Below are 25,190 nucleotides of genomic sequence, written 5' to 3'. Positions count from 1 at the left end.
AACCTTTAAACTAAAAGCTTATGCTTAAAGCTTAGATTAGATAAAAGAACAGCTGGTTCTAATATAATCTAATACAGAGTATTTTAATGGATAATGTACAATGTAGTGTTTATTTGTATTTGTACAGATCATCCATACTAATACTGGTTTAACTCAATAAGAAATCCAATAATCCTTACAGATAACAGCAATGAACTTTTATTTAGATGGCTTATATTTGTTAAGAAATAACTGGAAAAATCGATAAATAGTTTATTTATTTTAATTTGTTTCGGTCCCATTTCAATAAGGAAGAAATGACAAGAAAAAAATTCTTTATCTGGGGTCTAATTTATAGCAGAACTTCCTTATATTTATTTAAGAATATTTACTTAATATTACTAAGCAGGCTGGTATATAGTAGAGGGTAAAACACTGTAATTTGGGCTTCCAGCTGAGGTACCATACTCAACTCAATATGTATCATAACTACAACTCCAAGATTTGTTGAGCTGTGTCTGACAAATGCCATAAATGCAAATCTAATGATGCATACTGCATTCATTCATTATCTGTAAGTACTTATCCAGTTCAGTTTTGCGGGGGTCCAGAGCCTCCCCGAAATCAATGGGCACAAGGTGGGAACACAACCTGGAGGTGGCGCCAGTCCTTCACAGGGCGACACACACTCACACATTCACTCACACCTACAGACACTTTTGAGTCGCCAATCCACCTACAAACGTGTGTTTTTGGACCATGGGAGGAAACCGGAGCACCCGGAGGAAACCCACGCAGACACAGGGAGAACACAGCAAAGTTCTCACAGTCACCCGGAGGAAACCCACGCGGACACAGGAAGAACACACCACTTTCCTCACAGACAGTCACCTGGAGCAGGACTTCAATCCACAACCTCCACGTCCCTGGAGCTGTGTGACTGTGACACTATCTGCTGTGTATTACCAAATGAAAGATTAAATCTATTATTTACATTTAAGTTCTTACCATTTATGACAATGTTATTTAGTGTAATGTTTTATATTCTGTATTTGCATACTCTGATGATTTAAAAAAATAAAAAATGAGAGACTGTCTAAGAGAGACCGTATAGTTTTATTAGTATTATTAAATCCATGATTTCCCCATCCTTACCATTCTGGCCTGGTGGTCCTCCATCTGTTCCCAGAGTGCCGTTCTCCTGCTGAGGGCCAAGGGTCTTCAGGATGACCTGTGTAGCACCAAGGCGCGGCAGTGTCACGTGGGTTAAATAGGGAAGGTCATTCTTTTTGGCGAACGACTGGCTCGTCTCCCTCCGTTTCCTGAGGAAACCGCCCTCTGGGAACAGCACGATCCACTTCCTGTCTCTACTGTAGTAAAATTTTTCCAGGTGATTCTTCAGGTAAATCAGCTGTTTGTCTCGATGTGCTTTGCCCTGGTCAAGACAAAAGTGGGCAATGACAATAAGGACGAATTAAACGAAATATATGTTGCAACTACCTACTTATAAGTCATTTGCCTTTTGAAATAGTATAGATTACGAATAATGGTTTTATTACTCGTTCATAAAGTAAAGTAATGTCCATCGCTTAATCTTTATTTACAGCTTCCTAATATCGTATTATCTGATGTTACACTGGATGAGCAAAATAGAATTATTTTGTTTATTTATCATTAATATGATGTATATTTTAAAAACTTTGATCACTGGAAAACGGTTGAGTTTCAAGCTGTGCTCTTGAACTTGGCCTTACCTGCCTAATGAAGAAATCTCCGTGGATCAGAGACACCAGGCCAAAATTGGTGTATTTAAACACATGGTCCATTAACCACATCATCTTTCGCACCACCTGCAAAAGAGCACCATTTCAACAACTTTCTAATATAACACCATTTATGATGCAATCAAAAAACACTACTCACAGTTTTCTAAACAATCATTACCTTTTAAAATTTAAATGAAGAAACAGTGATTTCTTATGTCCAGGAGCATTCTAATTCAATAAGACAGCATAAAATTGAAGCTTCAGTACTGATTATTTCATTCGGGTCTTTCTCTTTTCATTTGTCCCCACAGCAAATCAATAACAGGGATGATGCCATCTTTTGCTTTGTTGGGGAAAAAACTTTAGGGCAGTGGTCGATGAGAAAGTCAGAGTAGTTTACAGCATTTTTACTGAGATTGAATATATCACCCAATAGAGTGAAAAAGCCAGAGACCACTCTTATATCAGGGTGATACAATACAGGACATGCCCTCTTATAAAGAAGGGTAAAATTAAAGGAAAATATTTTCCTTCACTGGAAGCTGGAGCTCAAACTGTCATCCAAATATATAAGGAAAAGAGAACTACAAACACCAGCCCAAGAAACCGGCCTCATCAGATAAACAGCACTTAAAATCTTTATCTCTGAAAATCAAGCTACGCTCTTGCTTGAGACCAAACAAATCCACAGCAGTGTGTGTGTATAATACTACTCTAAAACAAGCAATGTAACACTACTTCTCCCAAACAAGCCAAGAATCCCTTACTGTGAATATAGACACAACAAAAAACATTTACAAATTGAGCAGTAAAGTAACTGAAGTGATCTCAGACCCCAATGTGTTTGGGACTGTTGTGTTATGAGAGGAAAAATTTAAAATCTAAGCAATCCTTCTGAAAAGAACGGAAACTGGAATAGAGGCTAAGAAATGGCACACTGGGTCCTGAAAATGATAGTCTTCTATTAAATACTTTAACACTGAAAGCTCAGTAACTTGCATTTACTGGCTGTTATGCCTGGAAATTACATAAAAGAAAGATGGTCCATGATTACGCCACAGTATAATGATGCCTGAATATCCATGAACCCTTTACATCATTAGATATTCATACAATCCTAAACCTAGAAAAAAGTAACCCGAGTAAACACATATGTCTGGTCTTCAAAACCAACCAGATGACACTCACCGAGCAGGAATAGGTCACAAAATCAGACAGACTGTGTCGAAATGGAGGAAAGTAAAGACTACTCTTACCCTCCATAAGAGTTTTTGACACTGACACACACCTACCTAGTATAGCATAGCAAGCATAGCTTTCTTCCAAGTATAATATTTTAGTCCCTTTTGTGCCATTGGGTTCTCTTTAAATAGTTTTAGGACCGATGTTTCAGGTGATATTTATTCACATCTGGAACATTCTAAAGGGTTCAGAAACTTTCAGTGGAACACAGTTATGTGCATTTTCGTGTGCTTTTCTTCTATGACATTTTTGACATGTAAATTCTATGATCATCAGCAATTTCTGTGTGATACAGAATGAAGATATGCAGCTTAAATTGTTAAGATTTACCACTGCGGTTACAGAGGGCAGAAGTGAAACCGGCATCAGACTTTAATGCCCAAGTTGCCCTGGATAATCTGGAGTATAAATCTGTGGACACTGGGAAGTATTTCCTGTTTTACTGGATATAGGCTCCCTCCATGCAGCTTGTTTTGGGTATTCAATACACTGGTAAGAAAATTCAGGCTCTCATTTGGTATGATCCGATATGGTGGTGTCTCAATTCAGTATGTTTTTATGCAATCATTTCACATTAGAAAGATTACTTTATTTACATCACAACCACACAACTCTAAGTTTCATGCCTTGCTCTTGATAGACATTAAATAAAGCCATGTCAAGGGATTTAATGAACAACACCCAAAATGCCACGTGAGAGGTACATCTAAACACACCTGAAACTTTCTGGTCCATTACCTGAGCTCCATTTCCCTTAAATACATGTAAAAACTTTGTACAATGTCAAATACCTGGAAGCATGATTTTAAACTGTGTTTTTCTCTGAACTGTGTCCACTAAAGCTCACTGACTTGAGATTAAAGACTGACAGTTCTGTTGTAACTGCAAAGCATTACAAACACTCAGCTCTTGCTGGCAGCAACTGAACTGATCACCAATCTACAACCCATCACGTAAAAAGCAGTTTGATAAAAGACTATTTTAAACTCAAAATTGATATAGGTTTATAACTCATCAGTTAACATTTATACTAAATATTACTTTAATTTTATTTAGTACAGTACAGATATGGATTTTAGTGTGTGTGTGTGTGTGTGTGTGTATAATAAAATATAAACAGTTTGTCAAAGTGTCAGAATTCACATTTTATAGTCTACTGATGTTTAAGTAACAACTCCACACAGCGTGAGGAGTGTGTGATGATTTAACCTTGCAGTTAAAGTCTAATTGGTGATGTATGAGCTTCCATTACTTGTTAGCTACATTAACTCTGTAGCTCCAGTTACAACAAGAAAAAAAAACAAAAAAAACATCAGACACTGAACATGCCTTGACCGATCAACTCTTTTTCTGTGGAAAGTCTGTGCAGTGAATAAGTTGAAGAAGAATAAAACTGGTGTGTAGTCTCTGAATAATATGGTTTATAACATTGATACAAAGCAGAAGCCACATTGGGGTAGAATCTCTGACACAGTAGAATAAAATGACCCAAAGTGCATGAATAGAGTGGCAGGGTTTGAGCATTTAAACAGCTTTTTTGAAAACTTCTTTAAAGAATAATACTGTGCTCTCTAAAAGTTAACTCTAAAAGTTCGACATATCGGAAAATCGGATTCTGTACTAACAAGTAGAACTGTGTGTAAAAAGTCCATTTCTGTAAGAGTAGTCAGCTTTAACAAAAAAGAAGCAGTGTAGTTGATGAGTAACTAATAGAGCCAGGGGAGTTTCCAGCTCAGCTAATGCAACAAGTCTAAGAACAATAAACACTAAACCTGTCCAAACTGTCACAGTGACCACAGGATTGGTCAAACAAACATTCAGCTGCGCACACTTTTCAGTCACACCCGCCCACTCGCTGAACTATCTGTAATACAGGTCAGGGATAAAATGAATGATTTCTTTTAAGTTTCTGACATACTAATACTGCCATAGCCCTATATCACATTTTTAATGGCCAAGTATTTGTAGCAACATTGTCACACAGAATGTCTCTGGAAATCAAAGGTGTTAATAAGAAATTTGTTTCTTTTCCTGCTCTTTGGGGGAAGGCCTTAAAATTAGATACTGGAACATTTCTGTTGGGTTTTGATGTCACTAAGTCACATAAACATTACTGAGATCAAGTCCTGATGTTGGATGATTAGTTCTGGATCAGAAACCCCATTCTAACTCATTCCAAAGACATTGGGTGGAGCTCCATCTCTGGGGAACCAAGTTACATTGCTCCAAAGCACATGATTACACTCGGAATTGGGCATAGAGATCTTAGGCTCATGTGCAGCTGCTCAATTTCATGCTTCTCTATGGTGATTATAAAGCTGAACCAAAAACATTTTGCTACTGAAGGAATCTGATGGAATGACACAACAGAAGTGAAAATATTCAGAAATGTATTAACCATAGCTTTGACCTAGAGTTAATTACATCCTGATTTTTTCCATTTTGAACCTCCATGTGTCTATAATCTGAACCTCCTTCTTCATACACCCACATCGAATTTCACAGACTTGGCTAATTGCAAGCGTAGCTGCAAGTGTTTGAGGGAAAAAAAGGATATTTGTACATAAGCTTGTGTTTCACAAGCATATCTGTTGGGTCAGATCATGATGGTGGTATCACGATACAACACAATAAGACACGACATGAAACTGAGATTGTAAGTAGCAAATCCCTCTGGAATTCCAATGTACCAAAACTGGCACAAAATAGCTGAATTACAAAATATAGCAGACTATAAAGATATAATAATATGACAGAATGTGAAAGGGTCATTTAAATTCTAAAGTTTCTTTTTCAAATATTACTCTGCAATACATTACAATGTGAATGTGATCTGGATGGTCATTCGGACCGACTGCAAAACACTACAGGAAGTTTTGGGGGCATTATGGCTTGTAATGCTTCATTTCAATGGTTTAATTTAAAGAGTGCTCTGTATGGCTCTATGATATTCATTTGATCAATACTGTAACTGATATGACTTTCAGTGCACTGTAGAAGAACTACTCACATATGTACAACAAAAAAAGAATGAATGGAGAAGCAAAAGGACTGAACATAATTAAGGCAGAATGCTTATCCAACTGATCAAATAAAAGTCAAAAGATCAATCTGTTTGAGAAGAACAGTACTAATAATATCCACCAATGACAGGAAGCTTACCGTCCCCTTGTCCTGGAGGCACATCATTAGAGTGCAGACATCCCCAGTGGCTTGATGGTTTACAATCACCATCGCTTCATCTTCAGAAATGGGCCTTACATCATCCCCCCACTCAGTCACTGAGGAGAAAATATATCCGTAGAGGACCACAGGTTAATACTAGGCACCAAATAAGACAACAGCAGCAGCAACAGACAGAAAGAAGTCTCAAAGTATACTTGTTTGGAATCCCTATTTATATAATAATAATAATAATTCATGATATGATTTTCACTGATAACACATTTTAGCCTGAAATACAGCAACCTAGATACCAGATGGACATTAAGACACTTAAATTTATATATTTAATTAGTGTTCCAAATGGTTGAAATCAATTTTCATATTTAAAAAGTGCACTAATACCCTATAGGGTATTTCTAATAGTACTACCTGAATATCAGAAGGCATTTACAGATGACCATTTAATGTTTCTAAAATAGCTTATTAAATTTTAAAGTTAATACTAAATTATTTATTTAAAACAATCCTTTACAAAGACAGTACCGTACCGCCACATCATGATAAAACAAACAAAAAATTATATACACATATATATATATATATATATATATATATATACACACATATACACATATATATATATATAAATAAAAGAAGGTCTGGATGATACGATCAACACTTTGTTTCTACACTCACAGTCCATTCTCTCAGCTCCATTGACCACACAGGAGCAATGTACAGTTCTACAATTACAGACTGTAGTCGACTTGTTTCTTTGTATACTTTATCCCGCCCCATTTCACCCTATCCTTCAATGTTCAGGACCCCCACAAGACCACCACAGATTTGGAATGATCTGGCTGGTGGGTCATTCTTAGCGCTAGCATGTGTTGCGCATTGTTAGCATGGGTTGTGTGGGTTGTGTGGGTACGAGTGGATGAGACAGCCACACAAACATATACATTAGTCCAGCTCAAATAATGAGATTTTGGAATATCTATACTGGTCCATCCCTTGATTAATCACATTTTTTCTGCACTTTTATATAAATTAACTGTTTACTTTAGTATCTAAACAACACTATTTCCATACAGCCCATTTATAAAACAAAAATGAAAAAATTGTTACTCATTAATATTTTATGCTAAATTTATAATAAAATATTTATTTAATTTTAAGATATAATTTTCCTCAATACGCTAAACCCAGTAAATAAACAGTGATTTTGCTTTAAAAAAGTGCAGATTCGCAATCTCAGAAAAGGATTAGTTCACATAGAACCATTCAGAACAATGTGAACCATTTAGAAATGTGAAAAGACCAAGGGGTAAACGGTAGAAGACATATCTGGCCATTTTTAAAGCAGCAGTGAAAGACAAGGCTAACAGAAGCTTATATCTCTGTTCGGCAGTGTTCAGAACATTGTGCTAATGCGGAGGAAGCTGCGAGGTTTGGCTTCATTTCTGCAGGTTACACAGAAATACGCCCACTATGTATGTATGTACGGATATCTCATGCACCAAGCATGAAATTTACTGTGACATCCCTCCCTTACTCTTATATTTACGGAAAACTATAATAAATAATCACCTACATTGGTTTTAAAGCATTGGGAAAGTAACATTGGCCCTGGAAGTCATTTTGATGTCCGTTTAATTCACACATTCACAACAACTACTTAGTAATACATCAGAAAAACAAGACATTTCTGTAAAATAAGATTGTAAAAGGTCACAACATTAAACACTGGAGGGAGTGGCTTTTGGGATTATGCAAAAAGTCTTGGCTCACCTCAAGCTAAACTTGCAACAGTTTTAACAGTTGGCCAAACACAGTTAGAGCAATTATCCTCTTATTAAGCAATATAAAGGGCAGGGGGGGGGGGTGGTCCTTTTAAATTAAAGTTGTGAATATCATGATAAAGAGAGGAATTCATATAATTTATGAAAGTTACGGCTATACAACCTTGATGTTAACAATACTTTTCCTATGAATTTGTTTAGCCTAAGGCCCAGAGAAATATGTGAATCCAGTCAGTCAAGTCAGAGCACTGTACTGTCATGTGCATTAAGTGCAATGAAATTGCTTCTTCTGTATCGTTACAAACAGAACATTAACATTGCACACAGGGACATTACAATGCAATAAAACGGACTACAACAAGACAGGACAGAATATGAAATATCTCGTCACTGTCCAATGAAAAACATGCATCTCCATTTCGTTAATTTTTTAGTTTACTACATCATTTGAACACAGCAGCTGTCCTTCACACTGTGTGAAAAATGCATGATGAATGGATCAATAGAAATGCTGTTGAAATAAAATACTGGAATTTACCATAACTGCCAACTTCCCACATTTCTCTGAACCTTAATAAAGATTCTGACAAACATACATTAATAATACAAGAAAGAAACAAAACATATCCCTGTGAGAGTAATCCAGATGAACCCAAATAATCGCAAGTAAAGATCAAGCCTACATTTTTACTGTTGTTACGTTCACGAAATGAAATAGATCTACAATTCAGAGTTCTCAATAAGATACAGACTGAGGTTCCCAAGTGGTACAAGTGTCAAATGTGAGGCTTGAGCCATGAGTCCTAGAGAGCGAAATATGCCTCACTCTCTAACTCCCTACTGCATGTGTAGAAGCACCATGAAAAACATCAGACGTACTTTATCAAATCTCGTGTGGTTATTAGGAATCCAATTTACTCCATAATTGTTAATCCTTTCTTGAACTCCAAAGTGAAAACACCAGCAGAAACAAATGTTACTGTAATCAATAGTGGGCTTTCCATTCACAAACCTTTTGAGAATTTTAAAAATTAATAAACTTGAATTTAAAAACCCCAAAATTCACAAAAGAAAAGCAACGTTTACACTCGGACAAGGTGGAAATGTAACATGACATTATTTCATTCATTCATTGTCTGTAACCCTTATCCAGTTCAGGGTCACGGTGGGTCCGGAGCCTACCTGGAATCACTGGCTGCAAGGCAGGAACACACCCTGGAGGGGGCGCCAGTCCTTCACAGGGCAACACACATTCACTCACACACTCGACACCTACGGACACTCTCAAGTCACCAATCCACCTATCAATGTGATGGTAGGTGTTTTCATGATTACATTCAAAGCCGTAAAGCCTGGTTCTGACACACTGTGCACACAACACACCGGGCACTGTAGCCCCAACCTGTGCCACAGTCTTTTAAAAAGGACCACCCCCCCAACTTCTCCCATTCACAATACAGGACAGTTTTTTTGATGGTTTCCCTACCACCATCACCTGGGCAAAAACGCACTAAAATCTATTTCTCTCACTTGTCCCAATGCTGCCCTTCACTGTGGGAGCCCATGTCATTTTATATATTTATTTGTGCAATACATTTGAGAAAACTTGGATGTGAACATGGCTAATGTGTTTCATACCACTTTTCAAACATGCAGTAGCTACTTTCTTTACTTAAGAGTAGATGAATAACACCTGAATCAGGTACTTCTATACAAAAAAAGAAAGTGTGTGTGTGATGGGTCATGTTGCATATAGGACGTTGACTGCTGGCAGTAATCGATGTCTTTATATCTCTGTGACTGATTGTCTAGCAGATAAGTCTTGACTTGTGTTTGAAATATGATAATTATTGACCTGAACTGAGTCCAGAAGAGCACAGAGCTTAGCCTTTTTTCACTCAGTTAGTGCCTCAGCTAAATACCACACAGCATCAAATGCCACGATAAAAACACCAACAGCACATGGCAAAGGAAAAAAATATTACACTAATTATAATGAAAAATAACCATCTTATAAATAGTTGGAGTTGTTTTTGGAAAAGGGCGATATATGAAATAGTATGTAGTCTTCTATTACTGATGCTAAAAGACATGTTATAAACAACAACAGCAGCTTGTAAATCACTGAGCTGTATCACTGTTCACAGGATGCGATAATAATATTTAATTCATTTAATTTAATTATTATATAAAGATATATCGTTATTATTTATTATTGTACTGTTTCTTACTGTCAGGTTATTGTGTATGTATGTGTATGGCATATATTTACCATGAGGTCACACTGACTAACTTGTAAACTATTAACGTCAGTTTGGGTCTCCAGTGTGCAGGTAATTCTCAGCTGACAACTTCAGTTAGAAGAGGAATTTATAATTGTGTAGCAATTAATCAGTGCAATGTGGTGACCAGTCTCACCCGCTTAGAACAGAATTTGGCAGACAACCATACAATGTAACTTGCTCCCAGAGTAGGAAACTGAACCCCAGTGTGCTTTGAGGAGAGCAGTGGTGTTGCCCACCACACTATTCATCTGATCCGATGAATAACAATGTTGTTTGGCACACTGTTATTCAGAGTGGATTTACAATTCAAATCATGTTAGAGTTTGGGCCCTACCCAGTTCATAGCCCTGAAAATTACATCAGGTTCTTCATCAAGTCTTTTCTTGTGAAGTAGAAGATTTGCAAGTGACATTGTAGCTATTTGACATTTTGCAGTTCTGTAGCATTCAAGTGCCTTACCATACCAACTCTGACTGGACATGGTTAAACACGAGTGCCCAACAGTTGTTTTCTTGTGTTATTCAGAGGATCTGGCAGTACTACTGCTATAGACGTGAGTCAAATCACAGTGTCACGCACAGTAGGTGTCATCAACCAGCAAATGAATTTCTGAAAGCAGTGCAGATTGTGAAAAAATATCTTGCACATGTTCTTCTTTTAACTGTGGATGTAAATTCCCTTAGTAAAGTCATTACCGACTTTCACAAAAACTACAAGTTGGAGGTAACCATATACAAACACAACATTGCCAGTGTTATGATTTGCATCTTGTAAATCTAGCATGCCAAAATTAGCTGCCTGTCGATCTCAAACGATTCTTTCAATGCATTGAAGGCTGTGTCAAAACAGAAATATTTTCATCTCGCACAAAGTCTAACACAGTCACTGGATGTTCTAGGCTCACATTCATTTAGTCATTAAGGTAGTCCAGGGGTCCTTGAACTTTTTCATCAAAGAGCCAGCTCTCAGATTTTTGGGTGTCTGGACTGCATCCTGAGAAGAAAACATTTATATTAAAAAAATCATTTTATACCATGTCATGAATGTTTTTAAAGTTATAGTTGTTTATATTTCGGGACTAAAATCGTAATACTTCGAAAATGTAAAGTCACCGTGGACTACGTGATGACAGGTTGTTCCGTTTGTGCATGTACATTGTGTTTTACAGTACACGTGTCTGAGCACACAGGGAAAACCTCTTGGTTCATAGCTGGTGGCACTGTCCCTTAATCGATACAAGACACGATGTGTCTCTCACGCAGCCAAGTCTTTAACGCGCTTTGTCTCCTCTCAACCACAGCCTCTCACACATCAGGGAGAAACAGCAAAGTCAATCCTGTTAGTGGAGTGCTTTTGGGAGGCAGGACTCCGGAGTAGAGAACGAGATCTTAAATGTTTGTACAAAATACATTCACTAGACGCAGACAAAGCGTTGTACAGGAGGTCCTCGGGTTCCGTCAGTCCTGAGTTACGATGTTTCGTGGTTACGACACATCTCCAATTTACTGTATAAAGCCTTGTTCCGACGTAAGTGGTTTTGCGTCGTAAATGTCATACCACGAACTTCGTGTTTGGTGTGCGCGGCGGAAGAATACACGGTTACGCGGCTCGGGACCGAGGAGGATAGGTGTTAGGACAGGATAAGTGCTTACAGTATGTTATTTACGTACAGTATGTACGTATGTTCCGACTTACACCGAAAATTGGTATACGACGCGACGTAGGAACGGATCAACGTCGTAGGTCGAGGACCCCCTGTATTGTAATTTTCCCGATTGCGAGGGACAATTCAGTAGTTGCTGGATTGGTTCAGAGACATGTCCATTCTGTCTCTACCCAACCCTATGCCCTTAGCCAGACCACACGCTTTGCTGCTGCAGTTAAAGGGGCCGGTCAAATCAAAACAGCAGGCCATTTTTTTATGAATTTGCAAACATGGCCATTAAGTAGGGTCCTATTTATAGTTGTAGGTGGGTGCAGTGTTAACAGCCACTTGCCCAATAACTCTTACTGGTGTAGCTCACAAGTTTACCCACTACATTATTCATTTGATCAGATTTGTTCCCTTATATGTTAGACAGACAATTAATAAGGCTCACATAGTATTGTGATATGATTGCCTCAGTGACACTGGAGAATTCTAACATAATCTTTCTCTTTTGATGCCTCAGGTATGTGGCCAAATTTCCAAAAGAGCTTTACTTCCATTGCCCCCAGTTTCTCTCGTCATGGGCATAGGACAGTGTTTGGTCACCTCTGATGATACCTAGTGGGTGGACTAAAACGGGACAAAAATAGGGCAAAAAAATTGGACCACTAAGAAAGACAGATGATAAGTCATAACACAAAGTTTTTAAATAGTTGGTTTATTTCCAATTTCTAGCCATCAGAACAATTGAACAGAAGGACAACCCTGAAAAAGAAATAACAAACCTATGTGATGGCTATCAGGCCTTTTCCTCTAACCTCAGTGACCTCAGATCTGTCAAAACACTTGGCCTTCCAGTGAATTAACAAGACTGCTGTCCTTCCCCAGGGGCTTGGCAAACACTGAGTTTGTGTGTGTCTGCGAGCTGCTGAAGTCATCACGCCATTTCCTGCATCTGATTTACAGCCGTTCTTGAGAGATGAAGACTTAAACAAAAAAATAGCGCTGCGTAATTGTCTGATAATCTGAGCAATGATAAAGTATCCAGTCTCTCAGTCTGGAGAGAAAGAACAGCTGTGAGGCCAGAGATTTTCAAACACAATACGATTTGTAAAAAAAAAAAAAAAAAAAAAAAAAAAAAAAAAAATTACTTGATTACACATTAAACTTTGAAGTCAATGTTTTAAATAAATGTATATTTTGTTGATGTAGTTAGCCATTTAAATCTACATTGTTTACATTATTATTGTTTGTAAAATGCCTAAAATAAAGTATGATAAGTAATGTTTTCAAAAGTAAACGCACTTATAAAAAGTTAATATAGTTCGTTATAACTGTAATGTAATGCAGTCATAGTTTATAAAGACAAAGACAAGAGGTTTCCTGGCTGTTTTATTCTTCAAAAGCTTTTTACAACAATCACTTCCTAAGATGTCTTTGAAAGTAGCTCATGTTTTGATGTGGATAATTCTTTTATGGACGACTTCTTAAAGGGGAATTTTTTCCTCTCTATAATTTCTTTAACTTGAACCAAACTTATCATCAAACGTCTTCTGAACATGAATTTACATAATTGACATTTCCAGGTGATCAGGGTGTCATTACCCCATAATCTTAACTAATTAAATCTTCTGGAATCACTTTGTCATGGTGGGTCCAGAGCCTACACGGAATCATTGAAGGCAAGGCAGGAACACATCCTGGACAGTGCATCAGTCCTTCACCAGGCACCACATTAAGTGGGAGAATATTAGGGCACCTGGAGGAAACCCACGCAGGCACAGGGAGAACATACTAAACTCCTCACAGACAATGACTTGAGGTGTTGTTTAAACACACAAGCCCTGGACCCTGATAGTGTGTGATAGCGAGGTACACTTAAAAGTTCCCACATTCTCACACCAATGCTCCAGCATCTAGTGTAAAGCCTTCTCAGAAAATGAGAGGCTGTAGATGCAGTAAATGAGATTAACACATTAATGCCCTTTATGAGTTGTTGACTCACTTTTGGACATTTTGTATATATATTTTATTATTTATTTATCGCTACACTTACACAGTGCCATTCTAGCCACCCAAGGATGTTTTACACTCAACACTGAACAGAACACCATTCAACACACGCACACACACTTTTTTATTAGACTGTGGTAGGAAGACTAGTGATGCATGATATATCAGTGGCCAATATATTATCTGCCGATATGTGGATTTTTTTTTGTTATTGTTATTGGTCCGATATTGGAATATTAACCGATATTACAACTTATAAATTGGCATCTTTATTGTGCTTATGGATACGCACTGACGCATGTAAATACACAACTATGTCTGCCGTGTGGACGTTTTTCACAGGTTCTACAGAGAACAGTTTCTGGGATTTAGCTTTCACCACTGAGAAATGTATTTAAAATATCAGTGACGGTCAGTACACGCACACACATACCTACTAGAGACCCTCCAAAAAACACAGACTTAGACAGAACATGGAAACTCCACCCTGATAGGACCCAAGATCCCAGCGCTGGGAGGTGAACGTGCAAACCACCAAGCCACTGTACCACCGATCATGCTCCAGTCCTATAACATCATATCCTTATTTTACAACTTTGCTCCTGCAAGGCCATGCCCATATTATCAAAATTATCAGCAATACATCACACAGCGAAACAGGACTATTGTTCATAATACAGTAAAAACCATTTTTAAAAACTCAACTGTAAACATCAGCATTATGATCAAGTTTGTAAATGTAAAATGGCACCAGCACAGAGAGGAGAGATAAACGATGTAAAGCCTAAGGGCTTTCTGGACAGAGCCAGATCAAGTAAGGAGAGATTCAATTATCACCCAGCATATGGGGCTATTTTCAACCCAAACGAAGCCTGATACGCAAGTCTCACTTTCATCTCTCATCTGAGCCACTGAGTGAGCATCCAGAAGAGAACAGAAATTATTTTAGCTCTTTGTTGTTGTTTTTTTTTTTGCATAAAACAAGTCCAGGCAAGTCAAGGTTTCCCATAAGATCCACTTGTTACTGCAGTTTTATTCATTCATCATTCACATTATACTTCAGTTTTTTCAGCATTTACATCTATACAGAGATACAGAGGTATTGTTCAAACAACAAAGACTGCTGCATCTAAATCCTACAATAATTTCTAGCGCTGTAACCTTTCAGAACGCATGGGGCACTTTACGTGAACCTAGGTTTTTGTGTAAATCAGTCAGCTCACAGGCCTTCCTAAGACTGGAGACTCCTTTAGCGTCTTTTAAATCTACAAAAAGTGGCAGGCTTTCAGGTATTGCTGTAAATGTAAAGAGGGAAATCACAACAATGATGAAAACAATACGGCTTAGGTCGTATTAGGTCAACTCGCGCTTTTAGATGTGTGTCCATTTATAATGGGGGAGAATGAGGGATTCTGAATATGTGTAAAATCTGTAAAATTTGCTCAAGCCAGGGAAAGAAACACCAAGCAGCCTTCATTTAAGTACGGGTGTACGAGTGAAGTATTAAAAAAACACAACCCAGGAATGGCCATTTTTCCAAACTGGTGAAGCAATAATGTGTTCATGCAACGTATGTCACCAGTGAGAGAGTTTTCTCTGCTGCTGGGGACATTGTTACTGCACAAAGAGCTGCAGTCATCTCTGCAGAAAACGTTGACATTCTCATTTTCTTAAAGAAAAACATGCAAAGTAACTTTATGTTACTTTATGTGGCTTTATGTTCTCTCTGTTATACTTTGAGTAAAAGGTAACCATTGAAAATTGACACAGTTAGATGCACTATTTGTGTTTATATATATATATATATATATATATATATATATATATATATATATATATATATATATATATATAAAATACACATAGCAAGTATAAAATTTGTTACTTCATGTCCAATCTGTGGTACAGAGACCATGGTCAGGACCAAAACACAGTTTAATTTCAATGTATTTCTCTGTGCTTATATAAAGACAATAACAACAATAATAATAATAAATAAAAAGAACAGAAATCTCACTGTCAGTGACCCAAGATGGGGATCGAACACAAAATCCAAGGACTCCTGACCTGTATGAGAGCAACTCTACCTGCAGTGCCACTGGGCCAACCCTATGTCACATTAGCTTACTTTAAATGATCCTACAGCTGAAAAGTTGGCAACTAGTGCATATCACAGTCAGTCTGTCATTCAATACACAATCCATTTTTTACATATGTTCATACCAGTATATCAAAATAAATACAGTTGTGGACTGACCTCATGTTCCAAATAAAAATAACAGTCTGTGAGCTTGGCAGGGTCATGGGCATTTATATGAAAGGCTTTCTATAAGTCAATTGGAGTCTTAAGTGGCATTTTACTGAATTATGCTGAAGCAACAAAGCTCTCCATTAGGGCTGGGTAATAAAACGATATAGATTTGTTTTGTGATTATTTTTTGCTCAATAACGATGATAAGCTTTGGGTAGCAGAGCTCAATAAACCTTAATTTCTATTCCTGGTTAGCACAGCCAGCTACACGCTGCAGGCGCATAATTCCTCCCATTATGGTAAATTAATGTAGGCAACCTCATGGACGTGAGAATGTAAGTGAAACTTTAATACGTTTAATTCAAGTGCTTGTGTGTATATATTAAAAAAATATATCAAATATGTTAAATATGTCTCCTGTTCACTGTGGGTTGGGGTGTATTGAAAGAACACAAAGGGAGACAGAGTTTGGGGCACTGTCTTGACTGTCCTTGGTGGGGTTTTCTTCACTCAAAGAGTATTTTCCTCCTGGGAAAGGTTTTCCCTTTTGCGAGAGCACTTTTAGATGCCTGACGTGGTTTTCCTCACACTAAATTATTTTCTCCACTCACAAATTTTGAATTGGATCTGACGGCATAGATCAGGCTGCTTCTTTTAAACAAACACGGGCAATAAACAAGCGCTCCCAAATACAGAACTGTTCCCGCCTTGCACTCAGATTCTGGGTAGGCTCCGGACCCACAGTGACCCTGATATTTTATATATATATATATATATATATATATATATATATATATATATATATATATATATATATATATATATATATATATATTGTACAGTATTGAACATTTGATGTATACATGCTACATTTTTAGAAGGATGTCCTTTGCCACAATGTGACATCATTTTATTATTGTGATAAACATTGATCAATAAGGAAAAAGTCATCAAAATAATATTTTGGCCGTATCTCCCACCTCTCCTCTCCATAAAAAAGAATGAAACAAAAACCTAAAGTCAGCTTGCTCAATGCCAAGTGTGGGCTAGAGGGTTATAAATACCCCAGCTGTGGCGCTTTGGGCTGTAGAGCAGTGGAGTATTGTTCTCTAAACAGAAGGATCTCCATCCTATACATTTGGGGTGAATTTGTTTGGTGTTTGTGATTCAGAGCTAATAATCCAGCATCAAAACTGAACCTCAACAAAATTCTAGCAGCTGAAAGCAATCAGATCCTAACAGAAATGTTCCAACATTTAGTGTAAATCCTTGCCAGAAGGTTAGAGGTTTTAACTGGAGAAAAGATGGAAAACACTACCTATCAACACCGTTTATTTCAGACGAAATGGGGCATGCACACAGATACAGGCCTGGAAATCAAACATTTGTTTAAGGGATTGATGGTAACTTTTGTAAATAAGGTGAATGCAATAATATCCAGAAATTGCTGTCCTCACATATGAGTCTAAACAGTGAATTAATCCAGACTAATATCCCTACCCACCAGACGAGCACAATCTTCATGCTGCGAGAGGTAAGTGTAAATATATATTTACCGAGTAACTCTTTTAAATGCAATTAAAATCACATACATACTCCCTTTTACTTCGTTGAATTAATTTGTCAGCTTCTCAAATATTGTGAGTGTATACATAGTTGTTTGCAACACAGCATTAGTGTGTACACGGCCACAGAGGAAAGGACGTGGAGCAATTTTGTCCCACTACAAAATTAAATAGGACACCCCTCAAATATTCATCTTTCAGTTTGCATTGCGGTGTATGAATATTTGTGGTTGGTAACAAGGGGAGATACAGGTTTTTGATCTCCAAGAAGGTCATGGTATATAACGAGGAGGAGGCATGCATTTTTGTTTTTTTGTGAACACACACTTCCACTCCAGAATACATGCAAAGTTTGGGCAGTGTCAGGTGTATAAAATAAAAGCTCAGTGTAATGTGTCTTGAAAGTAAATGTTGCAGTGTGTTTATATCACTTTTAAAAATGACTACATGCAATAAATACATCAATTTGTTGTCTTCCTCCAGTTCGAGGGAGTTTCTCCTTGCCATTGTCACCTGTGGCCTGTTTAAATGGGTTTTTATTTTGATTTCTGTTCTAATATTTGATGTCTGTAAAGCTGCTTTGTGACACCACCAGGTTGTAAATAAAGCACTATACAAATAAATTAGATTTTTTTTTTTTTTTTACTGAAGCCACATGCAAAGATTAATATCATTTTTTGTTGATGTTTTCTATTATTGTTCTTTAAGGTATGTACTTGTTTTAATAAAACACAAGCTTACAGAAACTAAAAGTATACCTCTGTTAAATGAGTACCTAGTGGCATTCATGGTTTAACATACTTTAAACATGGCTGACACCTCCCATGGGACCCACTCTGTGGAGCATAAACTGGGTTCATTCAGGTCCCAAAACACAATGTTTCTACATTTCATATGAGGAGTGCTTCATTAAAAAAGTGTTAAAATAATAAACTAATAAACATAAATCCTCCTCGCTATGTTTTGTGCTTTAGTAAATGCCTCAAAAAATTTTTACAGGACAAAGCTGAGTGTGATTCACATCTAGAGCACGGATATCACGTCCTGGTTAGCACAGCTCGTTTTGACCAGGCTGTGGAGGTCACTTTAAACCTGGAACTGTGTGCAGCTGGGCATTTAAAGATACCACACACACACCTTTCTCTCCAAACGCCACGTGCAAACGCTTATTTTATTTATTTATTTAATCAAGGACAAATGGACTGCCACTGGCTAAAACCACACACAGACCTCTTTTCAACCTAGGCCAATGTCTGAGCGATAATATATCAGTATTACAGTAATGGGTTTCTTATTATTTGAATAGTCCTCAATAGAATAATACTATTACACTTTTAGTGTATTACTAGAAACGCCAGGATCCTTTACAATCAACAAAACACAGAATGCCATACCATTCAACTTTTACACACACACTGGCAAAAAGGGGCAGCCAAATGCACCCATTATACTCTCAACCAGAAACAAGCATCCACCTGGAAGACTGCATCTGGCACTATATTCACCCAGGATAGGGTGCCAATCCATATCTGGGCATAAACATACATACACTCCCACACATAAATACATAACCGGGACCGTTATTAGACCTCCGTGCTTTTAGACTGTGGGAGAAAACCCACACAGACACAGGAAGAACATGGAAACTCCACCCAAATGGCAGTTGAACCCAAGATCCCAGTACTGAAAGGCGAACGTGGCACCCATATTAAGTCTTAAGATTAAGATGGAGCTTCATCAATACAGAGAATACAGTTTCACCTCGTTATACCCATCTAGTTTATGTTTGGCACTGAGCTAGGCTCATGTGCTGCCGCTCCAGAGATTCATATGTTGTGTCAATGATGCAATTTAACCTAGCAGTTATAAAAGTGGGCAGAAATTTTAGAAATCTTATGCTTAGATGACAACTCGAACTGCATGCTTAAAGTATATGTTATTTACAATCAAAGTTCTCGAACCCTTTGCAAAGTTAGAAAATCAAACAATGTTTCCCTTGTAGCACGGCATGGAACATGATGGTGGATGAAGGTGAAGCTCAGTTAAATCCTGCAGTATTTTTGGTGACTACCAAACCAGGCTTAAATTGTACAGTGCTTGCCTTGAGTATGTGTGTTTACAAAGTGCTGGACTCTTTAAGTGACGGTATATATTGATTATAAATATAAACGCATACAGGCGGCATTAGCAGTAAATCATTGTTCTTACCTGTATATCCTGCGATCCAGCCCCATGACGACACCATCGCTAGCAACCACCTGAACATTACACCTTCAATGTACCAGAATGTCTGACTGTCCATTATTCTCAAAGGCTGCAGCACAACCAGGTAGAGGCAATAGGACGGGATAGCAACAAAATTATTAAAGAACATGAAGGTGAAACGCAGCAGTGCCTTCAGTAAAATCCAGCCCAGCCTGTGGGCCACTTCCAGAAAGTTCGCCATTCTGCAGCAACCTGTCTAAAGAGACAGAAAAAAGACCATGTTAGGATAAGACCTAACAAATGAAATCTTTCAGAACTGTAGACATCTGGTGTTTGCTGAGTGAGGGTCAACAACATTCCAGTTCAATTTCATTTCAGTTAAAAATCACTGACAATCTGACAGTGGGGCAGCTATGGCCTAATGGTTAGAGAAACAAGCTTAATCCACAGCTGAGTTGTGCTTGAGCAAGGCACCGAAGCCCCAACTGTACTCCCGCCTTCATTAACACTCTCCATCTCAAACAAGGCTGACACTAAGATGAATCTACCTGATACAAAGCATAAAAAGGCTATTTTTGTACCACAAAGTTTAAAATGCAGTTTAAGTAGTCAATTTGCATGATTCAAATGTAGATTAAATTAGTCCAGCTAAAAGGTAATTGCACATTTTAGATTCATAAGATCTACCTACCTCTAACTATAAATAGCTTACTGCTAAACTGCGTACAATGACTTTAGTCATAATAAGACTAAATATCTTAATTAAATATTCCTGTTATATGTTGAGAATTATATCTGGATATCACTGGGGGGTGAAGAGTACAACAACACAGCTCAACTAATAATACTTTCTCACTTCTGTAACTTCTACAAAATGAGAAATGAAGACTACACCGCCAGCATTTTACCCAGCAGCTTAATAATTAACATATTATTAGCATACATGATCAATCATTAACATAGTATTAGCATATTGTCTTCATTTATTATATTAATGTCTTCATTAACCAGTAACATATAGGACCTCTGACTTAGTTATCAACATAGCATTTCCTTTACTGATTATTATAATGTTTATAATTCCAATATATGTCTAATGAAGAAGCTATTATTAGCACACAATCTTAATTATTAACATATACATTAGACTTTGTTCTGCCTGACCTGATTTAAAAAAATGGGCAAAATAAGCAACTGATCGTGCAGAAGGAAGAATAAATGAGAACTGCCTTTAGCTAACGCTCACAATGAAAAACACTAGAGATTTAAATCATGTCTAACCGCAATTAAATACGAGATAATTATTTATCAGGAGATATTTCCAAGAAAGCGAATAAGAAATTCCAGCAGCCTAAGAAAGAGGAAAATCAAAAGAAAATGAACCCAACAGGATGTCGGAAAGCCAACTAACACCTCAATCCAACAAGGAATTTTCAAAACTACAGCTCACGTTAAAAGCTGTAGAGAAAATGAAACTCTTGAAAACTTCATATTGCACAAAGATTGTGTCCATTATACACATAGCCCTTAAAGCTAGAGGAAATAAAGTTTCTATCTTGCTTCAAACATCAACAAATCCACAGCTGTATTTATTTATATTTATATATATTATATTTTTTAATTGATTTTTTTCAGAGCTACAGAGTTCAAAATAACTGATATTAAATTTAGTAGTTATGGATTTTATTGTGAAAATTGCTGTTTTGGCTGGAAATCAAAGAGAGCTCACCGTGAAAATCGGGTGTTTAACTTTGCTAACATGTCCATGAGAGGTTTACACACTAAAATATGATTCATAAGTGAAATAAGCAGTCAGCGCCATGACTGAGTATTTGGACTTTAAAACTGCAGTGTTCCAAAAAGAGTCTCAAGCTGAATGATTCATATAGCCTGGGTTTCTGACATCATAAACCTAAAGAACCAATCCTGTATGTTCACAGGCTGGGGCTTTTGAGTTGGAAGTGGAAGAATGCGGAATTTTATTTGGAAATGAGGTCTAAATATATAATTCTGAACAGAGGTTTTAATATATAACTGGGAGGGACTGATGATGATGAAAAGTGGCCTTTTATATTGTACACCTATAGTCAGACAAATAGAAAGATGGATAAGTATTAATCCATCATAAATACAAAACCAAACAGTAATGTTACTAAGTGATAATTAATTATTCACACATTATTCAAAGTGCGAAACATTTAAATGTGTCCCATTAAGTACGTTTTAAAAGAAAGTTAAAAAATGTTTTGCTTTAAGAATGGAAACCCTACAACAACGTTATATAGAGAGCGAGGTCAGATGCTAAGCTAACGCTAACCTTACTAACGATAGCTGGCTTCCATTAAAAAAAGAATGAACTCTTGGTTAGGTGGTTCACATGTTTTAAAATACTGTTTGAAGTTTATTTATATCAAAACAAGCCCAAAATACAAACCTCAAACACATCAAATGCAGCTGTTTATCCCTTTAAAACAGTATTTAACAGCCTTTGCCGCTAACGTTAGAAGTTAAAACAGTTATGGTAGCCATCGCTAGCTACCGTTAGCTGGGAATAATTTAAAGCCATGTTAAGCCATTTCAAAGACAAAAGAGTGGCTGGGCTGGAGGATTAACTACAATTGACGACATTTATGAAAATTCTTCTGTCTTTCCTAAGTATTAAATCCGCTGTCATAGGTGTTTTAGTCTTACGGTTGTTAGAAACCATTCAACTCACTGGAGCTCGTTTACAGTTCTTTGGCATTGAAACGTGCTCGAAAATGCTTCAAATTGTTATAAAAATGCCGGTAAATTAATCAAATATAGCAAATACTTTAACGTTGCTGACAAAACTGGCAAGGACACGGCGATTAACCCTTAAAATAACCCCCAAATCAGCTTCTGGATGGAATTTTCCGTTCCACCTTAAATGGTGCAGCAGTTACATTCTCGTGCCTGAGGCGCGAGAAAGTAACTGCTGCACCATTTAAGGTGGTAATGAAAATTCCAACCGGAGGCCAATTCTGTGCTCCTAAAAATGAAAAATAACGCAGTCCAATGTGACAGATGGTGATTACGGCTGCATGCCCATGACTTTATTCATCAGTAAAAATCCGTATCCTGTCAAAATGTGTGTGTCGTATGCCCAAGCAATATCATTTAACATCTGAATGAATGTAACGCTAACGTTTGTTCTTCTCTAGTGTTGCTGCTGTATTTTTAGCGGGGAGAGGCTGCCACAAAACTAACGTTACTCACCGTGCAAAGCTGGCAGTATAAAAAACAGATTAATGTGTCAAAGTCACATGGAGATCAGAAGGAAACCAAAAGCCTCATAGCCGTATTTTTCATTGCCTCGCGAACAACGGTGCCTTTGGGTCCAGGAGATGAGTCCATGCATTTGCGGGGAGCTACAACATGATGCTCGCCTCGTTCAATGCATCAGTGCTGACAAAAACACATTTATTTCTCCTTATAATAATTATTACAAAAGTGACTCCCACGACGCATCCACTCAGAAGCCTAGAGATTGATGATGATGTGGAAAAGCAGCTGCTGGCAAACCGTGAAGCTCCAGGCGTGAACAATTCTGAATTACTGTCCAAATCTTTACGCTCTCCTAAAGTGAGGTATGTTCTCGGGACCTGCTGGATCTCAGTGCGGAGAGAGCCGGAGATCAGCGGAAAGACACCGCGCAGTTTCCGCGCACAAACAAGAAGAGCAGCGCCACCAACAGGCCACAAACCCGAGGAGAGTGGGTACACCGTGGGTCCAAAGGTTTATAAGACGCGCATCGTGGACGGACAGTTTTGTATAATCTGCACAGAACGATATGAATATGCATGTATATATATGCAACGGGGCGCTGTACACAAGCCTATCCTGACCACACCCAAAGCCAAGCGTGGACCAGATGTGTATATAGACCCCCGCCCCCCATCAGGAAGTTCTTTGGAATGAGGAAGCCCCTTCCAATATCCCTGAGATTAGTTGGAGCAGTGTTTGTGACCCAGAACTAATCATCCAACATCACTTTATGAGGGTGAATGCCATCACATCCTCACAGCAGTGTTCCAGCAAAGGCACAACTTCCATATTGAGCATAGGGGTTAATTTATTTAGGAATTGCTATGAATTATTGAATTGTTAAATGGCTAAGCTTGACAGCAAAGTGCTGCTACAGGTGGTGTCCCTGCAACACAGCTTCCAGTTCCTGGGTTTCATCATTTCCTCAAGTGACTGTGAGAAGTTTTGTGTTCTCTCTGTGTTTGTCTGGGTTTCCTCCCACAATCCAAATACACATCATTGCTGTCCAAAGAAGAACATGTATCTCCAAAAAATAATAAATAATGTGGCATTACGTTAATCTGTATTCTGATTGGCTGCCTCATTATTGAGCTTCATTCAAAAAGCAGCCTGTGTTGAAACATTCCTGATACTTTCTGTGAAAATGGGGGATAAATTGCTGAATAGATACATGGCATGTAAATAGTGCATTTTAAAACTTTTATAGTGTTAACATGTTAAGCCAGACATTCATTTCCAGTTAAACGGAGTGGGTGTTATTACATGATATGGGACTTTTGGGCATGATTTAACATCATATCATTTCTGGAAGGCAAAATTCTTGCTTTTTCTGTAACATTTAACTAAAATGTAATGACTTTTGTCTTGCCTCTAAAAAGCATTGTGATGTTTGATGATGACACCTTGCACCAGTGGATAAGGACAAACGATATTACAAACAATCATTAATTTCGTAATCCCAACACCTCACATCTATAATCACAGCTACATCACTGTTATTGTCTTTCATATCTTTATAAGACAAGATAACACCTTATTGATCCTATAGGTAAGTGCAGCTTCAGTGCAGTACACAGTGCTCAAGAGAAGGCATTCATTTATTCATTGTCTGTAACCGCTTATACAGTTCAGGGTCGCGGTGGGTCCGGAGCCTACCCAGAATCAATGGGCACAGGGCAACACACACTCACACATTCACTCACACATATGGACACTTGAGTTGCCAGTGTGTTTTTGCACAGTGTGAGGAAACCTACGTGGACACAGGGAGAAGACACCAAACTCCTCACAGACAGTCATCCGGAGCAGGACTTGAACCCACAACCTCCAGGTCCCTGAAGTTGTGTGACAGTGACACTACCTGCTACGAAGACATTTTAAATTGGCAGAAAATAAGCAGACCTCATTATGTTTTCTTTTACCGACTTCAGCTTTTGAATGTAGTATTTCATTATCTTAGCGTGACCAGACCTCTTTTACCCGG

The 25,190-nt window shown here is 37.8% G+C and overlaps 1 protein-coding gene across 2 annotated transcripts in view; it reads right to left on the bottom strand.

Moving 5' to 3' along the window:
• lpgat1 (lysophosphatidylglycerol acyltransferase 1) overlaps positions 1-23,712 on the bottom strand; it is a 51,064-nt gene extending 27,352 nt beyond the window's left edge. Inside the window, exons 1-5 of one of the 2 annotated variants that reach the window (XM_066677562.1) lie at positions 23,159-23,712; positions 19,925-20,177; positions 6,150-6,268; positions 1,734-1,829; positions 1,135-1,414 (exon numbers count right to left, since the gene is read on the bottom strand). In XM_066677562.1, the coding sequence (XP_066533659.1) occupies positions 1,135-1,414; positions 1,734-1,829; positions 6,150-6,268; positions 19,925-20,162 (733 nt within the window). In that variant the 5' untranslated portion in view covers positions 20,163-20,177; positions 23,159-23,712. The remainder of the gene's footprint in view (positions 1-1,134; positions 1,415-1,733; positions 1,830-6,149; positions 6,269-19,924; positions 20,178-23,158) is intronic. The other variant, XM_066677563.1, reaches the window with a different exon arrangement.
• Positions 23,713-25,190: the final 1,478 nt, after the last annotated feature.

Source organism: Hoplias malabaricus, chromosome 7, assembly GCF_029633855.1.
Source record: "Hoplias malabaricus isolate fHopMal1 chromosome 7, fHopMal1.hap1, whole genome shotgun sequence".
NCBI lineage: Eukaryota > Metazoa > Chordata > Actinopteri > Characiformes > Erythrinidae > Hoplias > Hoplias malabaricus.
The sequence above is the reverse complement of the archived record's forward strand: the minus strand, read 5'-3'. Positions and strand labels throughout refer to the sequence as shown.